Source organism: Delphinus delphis, chromosome 10 (genome assembly GCF_949987515.2).
Source record: "Delphinus delphis chromosome 10, mDelDel1.2, whole genome shotgun sequence".
Lineage (NCBI taxonomy): Eukaryota > Metazoa > Chordata > Mammalia > Artiodactyla > Delphinidae > Delphinus > Delphinus delphis.
In genome coordinates, this window is record NC_082692.2 from 96,743,675 (window position 1) to 96,755,840 (window position 12,166).

A 12,166-nucleotide genomic window follows, 5' to 3' on the forward strand; every position below is an offset into this window, starting at 1 on the left:
TGCCTGCCTGTGGTAGCCACAGCTTCAGGGCCTCAACCTGCCTGGTCATCCTGGCTTCTCCTGGTGGACAGCCTGCATCTCACAGTGTCTTTCTGTCCCCAGGACTACGTTGATGCCCCTCTGAGCATCCCCGACTTCCTGACTTGCTCTCTGAACATTGACTGGAGCCAGTATCAGGTGAGGGGACCCCTGGTGCCTGCCCCACAAGTCCCTCAGGCAGACACCTGAAGGCCTGGCTTGTGACCTCTGACCTCCTGGGAAAGGAGGAGCTGCTTACCTGTTGAACTCTCTCTCCTGATTTCTTGGCCCAGAAAATCAAAGCTTTCTGAACATGACTCACTGAAAGATTTGCATCCACCAGGGAGTTCTGTTTCCAGAGGAGGACCTCATGGAGTTTGCTTTTCCAGCTCTGGGATTTAGTGACGTTTTTCATTTCACCTTTTAAATGCGTGTTCCATCAGAGAAAGTGCAGAGCTGCCTGACCTGATTTGGTTATAGAAACCTTAAAATTATTTCCACTGTGCTTCTCTCCTCTTTGTCATCGTCTGCCATGGAAGGGTCCCCAGTCTTTTTTTTTTTTTTAGTTTATTTATTTTTGGCTGCATTAGGTCTTCGTTGCTGTGCGCAGGCTTTCTCTAGTTGCAGCGAGCGGGGGTACTCTTTGTTGCGGTGCGCAGGCTTCTCATTGCAGTGGCTTCTCTTGTTGTGGAGCACGGGCTCTAGGCGCATGGGCTTCAGTAGTTGTGACACACAGGCTTGGTAGTTGTGGCGCACAGGCTCTAGAGCGCCGGCTCAGTAGTTGTGGCACACAGGCTTTTTTGCTCCGCGGCATGTGGGATCTTCCCGGACCAGGGCTCGAACCCGTGTCCCCTGCATTGGCAGGTGGATTCTTAACTACTGTACCACCAAGGAAGTCCAAAGGGTCCCCAGTCTTACTGGATGGATCCATCTCTCTACCGCGTTTAGCCCACTGTACAAGCCCACAGGCCATTAGCAGTGTCCTTGCCACTTGCTTCAGCCAGGACAAGTAGCCTCATTGTTCCCACTGCCTTCCCCATGTCTGTTCCCTCTGCCTGGCTGGCCCTCCCAGCCTCCTCTTGTCTGGCTGACACACTGCCTTCAGGATTTGGCTCGAGGGTCCACTCCAAGAAGAATTCCCTGATGTGCCTCCTCTCCCCCATCCCTAGAGAGGTTGTATGCTTGCATCTACATTCCCCTTAATCCGGGCTCTGGGCCCGGCCTGGCCTGGCCTCTCTCAGTGATCCACACCTACTTCCTTTTCCAAGTGTCCCGTCATGCAAGCACCTCAAACTCAAGCTGCCCAGAATGGAATTGGCCACAACCCACAGCACCCCCGAGCCCTCCACCATTTACCCAGATGCTCAGACTCGAAAAATGGGGGCTCTTCTCCCCAACACCCATGGCTGGTCCCATCAGTTCTGTAAGTCTCTGCCCCAGGGAAACTCCCCAGTCCTTCTTGCCTCCATCCCTTAGGTCACTGGCCTAATGCAGGCTACCATCGTCTCATGGCTGAGCGTGGGTCCACGTTGAAGGGGCAACCGACTGGAAATAGTGAATAGGGCCTGGCAGAGCACGATACTCAGATGATGGGGCAGGGTCGTCACTGTCACTCCTTCCTTCACAGCTGCCACTGACTTTCCTTTTTCCCTCAGGATAAGTCCAAGGACCCTTATGTGGTCCACCCAGCTCCACGTGGTCCAGGCTTGTTCTTGTGACTCACTGGCTGTCCACTCCCTCCCCTCCAGCTACCCTGACCGCCTCTCCACCCCTTAGGGAAGATGCTCTCCAGGTTTGCACATGCTCTTCTCTCTGCCACAAACACTCGTGTGCTTTCCCTCCCCTTTTCTCACATGCATGTCACCATCTCCAAGGAGCCTTCCCTAAGGGTCCCCATGGATCAGGCTAGGCTCACCTCCCCAATTACATGGTCCTGCAGCATCTTAGAGGGCTCCTTTTAATTAGCACACCTGCAGCAATTCACTTTGCCTTCCCTTCCCTCCAGCCTCAGGGCTGGAGTCATTGTGTTCACTGCTGTGTCCCAGGGCCAGGCCCACAGTCACGTTCACACCACTGTTTCCCATTGCACGAGCAGTAGTGCATGTGTGGGTGTTGCTGACCTCTGTGTAGCCAGATGGAATTCCATAAAGCTCTGCTCTTTCATTCTGTGCCCGAAGACCCCTTCCAGTGGCTGCTGCTCCTCAACCTGGCCCCTGACTATGACTAGTCAGTGAAAGAACATTCTAGAGGTACCTCCTAGTCCCTAAGCACGAAGCCTTACAGATGCAGACGTGCCAAAATGGCCTCCGCCCTCACTGGGCTCAGTCTAGGAAAATTCCGAGGCAACAGCGTAACCATCACCTGTGTAGTAGGGGTATTGACCAGTGGCCACAGAAGAAGACTCTGTAGAGAAGATAATGGGGCTGGGCCTTTAAAGGATGAGTAGGAGTTTGCCAGCCAGGGAAAGAGGCATGCACCAGGCATGGAAACGTAAGGCCGATATGTGGTACTCACCTCTGTATCTGGAGGCTTTGTCACGGCACACATAGATTGAGAGTCAGAGGTGAACCTAGATTTTCATGCATTTCCCAGGTCCTCTTCTGTTTCTCACTCTGGTATCTGAGGAGGTGTTCCTACAGTGCGGTGTGTGACCACAGGCCTGGGTCCAGACCCCAGCTCAGCTTAGCTGTGTGACCTTGGGCCTCTGCCGACCCAGCGCTCCCCAGGCTGTGGTTCCTGCCCCAGCCCTGGGCACGGTGGCCAGCGGAGTCTGCCGCCGCTCCTTGGTCATTTATGTCCCCTTCAAACAGCTGCCGTTGTGGGAGCTGCCCTGCGGGCTCGTCCTTGGTCACCTCCTGCCCTTTCCCGACCGCTGCAGTCCTCCCCCAGCCAGCCTGACCTCCCTGCACACCTGCTGCATAGCTCCCACCTCTCCTGCTTTTCCTCACCCGCTGGAATCACAGCGCGGAGGAAATCTCTTGGCAATGGTGTGTCTGACACGTTGAACCAGATGAGCAGAGAGACCCCCGAGCCACCACGGGTAGTAATAAGTTTATCAGCACGGCACTGCAGCGGCTTTCTCTGCAGCTCCTGCAAGTGGGTCAGGACTCTCCAGGGTCCATGGGAAGGTCAGGTAAATGAGCCTGGTTTAAGTTCCTGGGAAAACCATTCCAATTACAGGTGCTGTGTTCACCCTCCCCAGGGCAGCGCTCTCGCTAGCTGGCATTCACCGCCTTCTCTGCACAGCCCCAGACACTGAGAAGCAGTCATGTTAAGAGACTGTCCCCAGCTAGGGGGAGGGGGCCACAGAACTGGGTCAGGCCCCTCCGTGGGCTTCCGGATTCCAAAATGGACTGTTTCTCAGAGGGTCTAGTCTGGACCTTTAGCTTGGGCTAGAACAGAGGTTCCGATCTCTATGGCTTTTGCTTGTTTTTGCTCTCCCACCTCGTGGGCCTCCTGTTTTAAAAGATTTTTGTTTACCAAACAGACTGCATTTGTTACTCATTAAAAGACTATGCAGTGAGTAGCAATAAAAAACGTGTGAAACCTGATTGATGAGAAGGTTGATGGTTACCTTGGTTTCTGTGATGTGATGGCAGATAAAGAAATGGCTCTTTCCATTTGGTGACAATGGCCATGGGCTCAGGGCTCTTTGTCGGCTTCTGTTAATTCCCTAGACAGCCGTGCCTGGAGCCCAGGGCTCAGAGGAGCTAGTGTCCGGCTGCTGCTTGTGGCTGTGGGGCTGTGGGTTGCCCAGGCTCCTGCATGGCTTCCCCTCCCTCACCCGCACGTTGGGTCAGAGCACACTGAGGGAGGGGCCCGTGGGGGAGGGTGCAGGGATGTGTGAAAAGTGAAGTTTCAGATAGTCTGGGATTTGGGACCTGTGGCCTGTGACCATGAGCCTGGGGTACTTGTTTCCCCAGAATAACTCATAGCATTTTATTTTAAAAATACTTTAAATTTCCATTCTGAGTTAAACACCTATTCATAGAATCCTTTTATTTTTCTTCTCCAACAGAGTTGGGATCTGGTGCAACAAACACAAAACTACCTGAAACTGCTGCTTTCCATAATTAACAGTGACGGTGAGTCTGCCTCTGCTTGCCTCAAGCCATAGGATCTTCTGGGTGTTCCCAGGTCTTGACATCGCAAACGTGTGTTTATTGGGGCCTTTTGCTCTATGGGAGAAGGATTTGGGGATTCCCTTGTCATTGGCAGATTTATTCCATGCCCAAAATTATGAACTTGTTACCATCTGAACCACATTCAGCTGGCCTTTGAGCTTTGAGCATCAGCCTTTTGTGTGGGGCTGCAGTGGCCTCTTTTGGTTCAGAAAGGTGAGAGAAAGTCAGTCCTGGCCTCTTCTTGGGCACACACAAGAGCCCCTGGAGGGCCTGTTCTCCAGAGGGTACTCCAGCCAGTTTGACTGTTTTGATCGGATGAGCCCATTATGCTCAGTGTCCTAGGGCGGTCTGACTCTGGTTCCTCCATATCAGTCAGGACCTGTGTGGGGTTGCACTTGCTTGAACAAATGGAAATGTATTCGTTTATTTAACCAAGAAGGCCCAAGAGCAGAGCCAGGTGCCAAATACCACAAAGCATCTCTCCTTGTCTCATACCCACTGTTTAGTTAGCTTCATGGCTGGCAATCGTTCCAGACTTGTTTCCTGCCATCTTAACCCCTCCAGAAGAGGGAGACGGCCTCTGTCCCAGAGCTCCCGCTCATTGCCTCAGTTTGGATCCAGTGCCCATCCTTGAACCGGTCACTGTGGCCAGGTTGGCAGAAACATCACATGCCTGCCTCTGGAGCTAGGCCGTGGTTCTGGGGTGGCCTGGCTCTCACCCCAGGCCAGGGCGGTGGCACATCCCCTTTTCATCAGCCCGTGTTTGCTTCTCTCCTGGGCCTCCCGTTCCACGTTCCTGTGTAGATGACAGCGGACTGCTAGTACACTGTATCTCAGGCTGGGACCGGACGCCCCTCTTCATCTCTCTCCTGCGCCTTTCCTTGTGGGCTGTGAGTATGGACGGGCTGGGCCGTGGGGTCAGGGAGCATTCAGAGGCCCTTTGTGAGTGCTGGGACTGTTTCCAGAAAGCAGAGAGGCTTCGGAGCGAGGGACCTCACGTGTCCAGAGCAGGTGTCGTGTTTAACCCCGCTCCGGGGGCTGTCAGGCAGCCTGGCTGTCACGGGGGCAGTGGTTGTGACTCAGCCCCCGAGGCCAGGAGGGAGCCGTCGTGGGGAGGCTTCTTTCTGATCTGGGCCCGTCTCTTCCAGGATGGGCTCATCCACGCATCCCTGAAGCCCGCTGAGATCCTCTACCTAACGGTGGCCTACGACTGGTTCCTCTTCGGGTGAGCCTTCGGGAACTGTCGGGCTGTGGGGTGCTCCAGTGCTTGGGAACCGCCTTTTTGTGTGCGTGGGTGTGGTGGCCCCTGTGACAGGGTTGAAGGCGAAGACGGTCCCACCCCCTTGGGAAGAGAGAAGGTGTGGTCGGGCCCACTTGAGGCTGGGGTGCCAAAGCCATGGGCTGTCCCTGTGGCTCTAGTCCCCCTTCATCCTCTTGTCTGGGAGGTGCTCGCTTTGACCTCCTCGCCTTCTTGTTTCAGGCACATGTTGGTAGATCGACTCAGCAAAGGAGAGGAGGTGGGTACTGCTCACGGTCTGCGGGCACACGTCAGGGCTCCGCGAGCTCGGGCTCTTTTACCCCCAAGAGGGACAGGGTGATGGTCTGTTTGGTGTCCACACTTTGGGGGCGGTTCCTTGCCTGGTGAGTGCTGGGATCATGCAGAGTGGCAGGAAAAGCACCGGCACAGCAGCCCCGTTCTGAGCCTCAGTCCCCCTCTCTCGCGGAGAGAACACTTACCTGTGACCTTCATGTGTCAGTCCTCTTCCCCCCGTTCTGTGCCGGCCTTCTTATGAGTGACCTTGTTTTCTGCACTCAGCTCTGGAACCAGTTTACAAGTGCTTTCCTGTGCCCCTCACCCTCACAGCTAAAGCCAGAAGCTCCTCCCTGTCCTCCCTTGTCTCATCACACCCACTCAGCAGCTTTTAAGCCCCAGGGCCTTCCGTGCAAGCAGGGTCCTGCCAGCTCCTCACCCCCCGACCAATCCCGGCCAGCAGGCTCCCTTTCTGTCCACGCGCTGTCCCTCCTTCCTCCTCTCTGCCCTGTCCACGCCTTATCCTTAGCTACCTTTTTTAGTCTTTGGCTCTTCGGTACTCTTGTTTTCAGCCTGTTTTCCCTGCACACAGACCTGGAGTCGGACCTGAGTGTGAACCCCAGTTGTGCCACTTACTACCTGGGTGACCTTGGGTAATGTGATTAACCTTGAGTCTCCCGGTGTCGATTCTGCTGCCTCACAAAGAGAATGAGTCCAGATGCCCAGCGTGGGAGCTGCACGCAGTGTTGGCTCCCCCCCCATTTTCCTGAGGCATCTTTCTCACCCTCCTGAGGCTGCCTCTTTTCTGGGCATCTTATCTTGTGCATTCTTCTTTTGTTCCTCCCTCTCAGCTGCTCCTCTCCCCTTCTAAATCTCTTCGTTTGAGCACTTATTGCATCCGCCAGGACTGCAGAGCCCATAAGCCTGTTCCTCAGAGGCCTCCATGAGCTCTGTCAGAGGTGGTGACTTTGGCACTGAAATCCGCACGTAAAGCCCCTTTGCAGCCTCTCATTTTGAGATTTGCTGGAGCTGACGCTCCAGTACCTGCTGACCCCCATGCTGTCTCGCCGTCCCCAGAGCAGGCCAGATTCCACCTTCAGAGACTGGGCAGGGGATGCGGCTGAGCCCAGTGGATTCTGGACTCAAACCCTGGCCACGTCTCAACATAAACAAGAGGGTCTTCTCAGCTGGGAGGGTTGGCAGGATGTGGGCTTTTCTCTTAGCCCTCCCTTCCTCCCCGCACACGCTCAAAACTCTGATACTTTAAAAACATGCAAAAAGCTGGGGCCTGTTAAACAGCTCCGTATCCCTCCTTTGCCTTTGAGGCTCTCAGAACACATTAGCATATTAAAGACTAAAAAATCTGTGGTGAAGACACCTATTTAATTTTATGTAACAGGGACTTCCCTGCTGTCCAGTGGTTAGGACTCTGTGCTCAGGACTCCGTGCTTTCACTGCCAAGGGCCCAGGTTCAATCCCTGGTCAGGGAAGTAAAATCCCACAAGCTGTGCGGGGGCAGCCCACCAAAAAAGTTATGTAACAAAGTTTTCATACTGGCCTGACCTAGGCACCCTCCCTCCTTTTTTATTTTTTGAGGAGATCTTACGGGGCTCTGGGATACCCTGTGGGTGTTTTTCCAAGTGAGGGGTTGATGGACCACACCTTGCAGAATCAGCTGCAGAGACTGCATTGTGTGCACTTCACAGAGGCCCGTTGGACCAGGGCACTGGCTGGGAGGGAGAAGAGAGAACTTGCTCACGGAGCTGGGGATGCGGAGGCAGGGTCAGAGCTCAGGAGCCTCCTCCGGCTTTGCCTGCCTCAGACTTCGTCCTGCCCCTTACAGTTTCTGAACAGTGCAGGCCGCGGGCCAGGCAGTGGCTGCCCCTCAGCCCTGGTTCTCCTGAACCACTGTTTCCCGGTATTTCTTCTACAAAATCTGATCTCTTGCCCTTGCATTGTGTTCCTGCTGTGTCCATTAATCTTCTTGCCCCGAAATTCTCTCCCAGCTGTCCTTCCCTGTTAGCCTCTCTCCCTGGGGTTCTTAGGAGAGGCTGAGAGGGAGAAGAAGCTGTTCTCTTCCTCCTTTTCAGTAGCTTGAGAACATGTGTGTTCAGTTTGAAGATGGTTTGAAACATCACTGGCTTACCCTCTTGCGTTCTCAGGAAGGAAACGCCCTTCCTTCCTTGCCCCAGCCCAGGCACACCTGCCCGACCTCCTAAGCCTTCTCTACCGCCCGTACTGTTTCTACACCAGAATATCCAGCAGGGTCCCCAAAGCAGGGCTGCTGTCCATCAGGGGTTGACCAGGGTCACTTGTTGCCCTCTCCTGGGAGTTCTGCCACCTAGATTCTTCTCCCTGGAGACTGCTATCTTCTCATGTGTGCTGCTTTTTGGTCTCTCAGATTTTCTTCTTCTGCTTCAATTTTTTGAAGCATATCATCTCTGAGGAGTTCTCTGCTCTGAAGATACAGAGGTAAGGAGAGACCTGCTCTCACTGGGAGCAAGGTGCTCTGGGAAGGGCCGCGCTAGGGCGGTGGGGGTCTTGCTCGCTGCCTTATCCCTGCCCTGCTTCCCTGCATGCTTGGCAGGCTGGCTTCCTGTCCCTGCCTTCCCTCTGAGGGCAGGTAGGGGTACCTGGGGAGGGCCAGCAGCTGAAGAGGCTCATCTTGTGACCAGGAGAGCAGGGCTCGTTGATGCAGAGAAAAGCCAGCCCAAGGATAGGGGGACTCCCAGCTCCCCATGCCACCGCCATGGCAGAAGCTTCTCCTGCCTGAGCTGATGGCTTCCTTCCCTGTGCTGCTGCAGAGGGGTGTCTGCACAGCCCACCGCCACAGAGCAGAGTCTGCTTCCAGCCTGGCAAACACAGGGGTCTTGCTTGGTAATTGCTTTAGGACCCCTGTGAGAGTAGGTGTCTTTGCTTGCTTTCCAAGTCCAAGCTTTCCAAGTCCAAGCTCCTAGTGTGCTGGACCAGACTTGAACTCTGAGGGCCACACTGACAGGGAGGCGGCAGGCTTTGCTGGCCTCAGAAGTGGGCCTGGCCTTTCTGCAACAGTTCAGGTAGAACCTGTGTCCATGAGTTTCCAGTGAGTTGGAGCTTCTTTCCCAGGTGGACAGCATGCAGGGGACGTGGGAGACCTCAGCCCAATCTGGAATTCACTGTCCTGGCTTCTGTTTATAGGAGGAAGAGTTTGCCAGCCCGGGATGCAGGCTTCACTGTGGAAGATATCTGCATGCTGAGTGAGTCATGGGCCCCAGCAGACTTCCTCTGTATATCTTTCTGACTATAGACCACATAGGGACTGCTTGTTCTAGAAACTTCTGTGTGGAAGAGGTGGGGGACCCCTAGCAGGAGAAGATGTTGTGCTGATTGATGGCACTGGCTTCTTTCAGGACGGAAGGATCGTGGCAGCACCACCAGCCTTGGCAGTGACTTCTCTCTGGTCATGGAGAGCTCCCCAGGAGCCGCCGGGAGCTTCACCTATGAGACCGTGGAGCTGGTCCCTGCAGGAGCACAGACTCAGGCAGCTTGGTGAGGGCCAGGCTGGAACTAAGCTTGCTAACAGCTGTGAGCCAGGGCTCCAGCTCCAGGGAGCCCCAGGAACAAAGGGGCCCCCGACAGTAGGCCTGAGAGCTGAGCTCCATGCCCTGCTGTCTCTACTGGGCCTCAGAGGCCAGCCATCTGGTTGGTGGGGGGCACTGCGGGATGAAGGAGGAAGCTGCAGGGCTGGGAAGACAGGGTCGGGTGAGGAGGGCGCTGGTGTTAAAGGGACTTCCTGGGGGTGCTCCCTTGTATCATTTGCCTGGGAGGTGGGGGGCCAGCTTAGAAAAAGAAAAAAGGGGTGAGTACAAAATAATGATTGGGAATTGGGAGCTTGTTGAGGGTCAGCTCCTTTGAGAATCAGATGACCTTCCCCGTAGACAAAGGGCTCAATATTTTTTATAACATTAGCAGGGAAAGTCAGTTACTAAAGTGTTGGTTAAGAATCTGTTTTCCAGCATGTGCACTGAGGCCAGCAGGCCAGTTTTGTTCAGACGTAACATTCCCTCTGTGAAGACGCAGCTCTCGCTGCCCGTGGCCGAGCCCAAGGGAGTGCTGAAGTATGCCCACTCCCATGTGGCATTTTTCCAGTGCAAGTAAAAAGTGGGCCCTGAGATTTAGTACAGGTGGGCAGAGGGTTTGCCTGAGGTGGCCCCTTAGCCAGCAGCCCTATCTTTCCACTGCAGGAGGAAGAGCCACTCATCCTCTCCACAGAGTGTGCTCTGGAACCGGCCGCAGCCCTCAGAGGACCGCCTGCCTTCCCACCAGGCACTGGTGGAAGCCAAGTCCTCCAGCTCCTCGTCCTCGAACCATTCTGACAACTTTTTCAGGCTGGGTAGCAGTCCCCTGGAGGTCCCCAAGCCCAGGTGAGGACCTCCAAAGTCCTAATGGTGGGGTGGCTAGCCCTTCCCTGTTAGTAAGGCTAGAGAGTGGGGTTCCAGGGCATGCGGCCTGGCAGGCAGTGTACCCAGGAGGCCAGAGGGGATCAACAAGCTTGCAGGCTCACGCACTGTTTGGAGGATGGGTTAATGTTTGGATACAGAGCAGGAGCTGGTTCGCAGAGGGGTTTGAGACTCCCCCTTCCCAGAGCCCTGGCGGATCGGTATCCAGAAGGTGTAGTAGTTGTGATGTCATGGGCAGGGAGTTGGGGCTGCCCCTCCCTCTTGCCTTTGCCAGGTCTCAGCCCCCCTGTGGACCTCACATTCTGATTAAAGAGATGGCGCTAGATCCTCCGAGGTGCTTCTGGCCCTCCCGTTTCTCGTCTGAATGGGTGGGGCACTGAAGAGGACAGACGGTAGGGAGCTAGGCTAGATGTGTGTGGCTGGGGCAAGCCTCGCTGGCCTGCACGTCTGGAAAGGGAGCAGCTCAGCCAGGATGGACAGGTGTGGCTGGAGTGTGCTGCAGAACTGATGTTTCCTTGGTGAGGTTAAAGCTGAGCACTGGCCAGGGGCTTAGGGCTGAGGGATGGCCTGGCATTTGGGGGAGGCATTTCCTAGCTGACCCCATAACACTCCTTCCATGTCATACAGCCAGGGAAGGAGGCCTGTGAATTACTTAGTTTTCTAAGGCCTTGAGAATGTCTGGCCCTTCTGAAGAGAACAAAGAAGTGTGCGACTTAAGAGGTCCTTAATAAATTCCAGGGAGAAAAGACATTTAGCAGAAAGATCGTGAGCGTTGAAGTCCACTCTAGATTCAAGCCCAGCTCTGTTGGATACTGCTCCAGAATTTCAGGTCTTTCCTTGTGGCAGGCATGTTACCAAGGAGGAAACTGAACCCAAAGGTCACAAGCTTATTACAAAGAAAACCCTGAAACTTTGGGAACTCTCCTCCCATCACCGTCCTCTGGTTTTTCCTTTCTGGGCAAAAGCAAGCAATGGAGGAAGGTGGGGACAAGCACCCTCCCCACATAGGCTGAGCGGATGAGCTCTAGGCGAGTGGAGCTGCACTGTCCAGAGGGGTCCCGTATGCTCACCTCTGAAGGTGAGCCCTTCAACTCGGAGCACTGCCACGTCCGTCAGCGCTGTAGCTGAGTCTGTTAAATAAAGGCCACAACCTCTCTGTCCCCACGGGTTTGGTGGAGGCAGCTGAGCGGAGGGGGTGCCGAGCACACAAGCCCACATGCTGTGCTCATCCGCATCCTCTGTGCCACCCCGCGTGTCTCTGCAGCTTTCCTCAGGGCCCCTGTGGGCCTGCTGCGGCACTGCGTGACCCTTCCTCTTCTGGGCCGGAGCTCTTGCTCATCGTCCCTGCCTCCTTTTCTGCCTGTGCAACATCGCTGGACAACTGGGAAGGAAACCAGAAGATTCCTCCTGTCCCCTGGGTCCTCCCTGGTCTTAACTGTCCAGCTGTTGGGGGCTCCCCCACTGAGGCAGCACCCCATCATACACCGTAGCTTTTCATCATATTCCCTTCTTCCTGACAAAAGATCCTAGTTCGATCTCGTGGTCGTTTCCCTCGGTCTCGCCACTGGTTATCTGCCTGCACTGGGGGCTCAGATGCTTATGGCTGGTCCAGGATGGTCCAGGAGGCTGAGGAGGATTGGGGGTGTCCTCCTGATCTCACGGCCCTTTGAGCTGGGGCCTGGTGAAGGAGGCTGGAATAACTGGGCCAAAATGGGGCGCCTTGGAAAGGCGTGAGGTGGACTGCTGTGAGGTGTTTGATGGCTCTGCTGGTTTATTCTGGGAGTGCCTGCTTGTAGCCAGGCTGGGCTGGCCAGGTGACAGGGTTCTGGATTGGCTGCTTGTTTGCCACAGGATTTGAAAGACTAGTTTATTCAGATTTGGAGCATTCTAATTATAATTACATATTTCCATTAACATTAAAATTAATTTAGTCTCTCTTATCTTAAAGTGCCTGAGGGATTCTGTCATTAGCTTTCCTGCTTCTCTAAGGTAACGACAGCCAATCAGCTTTTTAGTGCAGCAAAGGGAACTGTGTGGAAAGAAACCCTTTAGTA

The 12,166-nt window shown here is 54.7% G+C and overlaps 1 protein-coding gene across 3 annotated transcripts in view; it reads left to right on the forward strand.

The window, feature by feature from the left end:
• The window catches only part of MTMR14 (myotubularin related protein 14), a 43,218-nt gene that overhangs the window by 21,906 nt on the left and 9,146 nt on the right, over positions 1–12,166 (forward strand). For all 3 annotated transcript variants that reach the window (XM_060023003.1, XM_060023004.1, XM_060023005.1), the window contains 9 exons: positions 103–177; positions 4,037–4,103; positions 4,947–5,032; positions 5,291–5,367; positions 5,623–5,659; positions 8,075–8,145; positions 8,851–8,909; positions 9,063–9,201; positions 9,897–10,076. In XM_060023003.1, the coding sequence (XP_059878986.1) occupies positions 103–177; positions 4,037–4,103; positions 4,947–5,032; positions 5,291–5,367; positions 5,623–5,659; positions 8,075–8,145; positions 8,851–8,909; positions 9,063–9,201; positions 9,897–10,076 (791 nt within the window). The remainder of the gene's footprint in view (positions 1–102; positions 178–4,036; positions 4,104–4,946; positions 5,033–5,290; positions 5,368–5,622; positions 5,660–8,074; positions 8,146–8,850; positions 8,910–9,062; positions 9,202–9,896; positions 10,077–12,166) is intronic.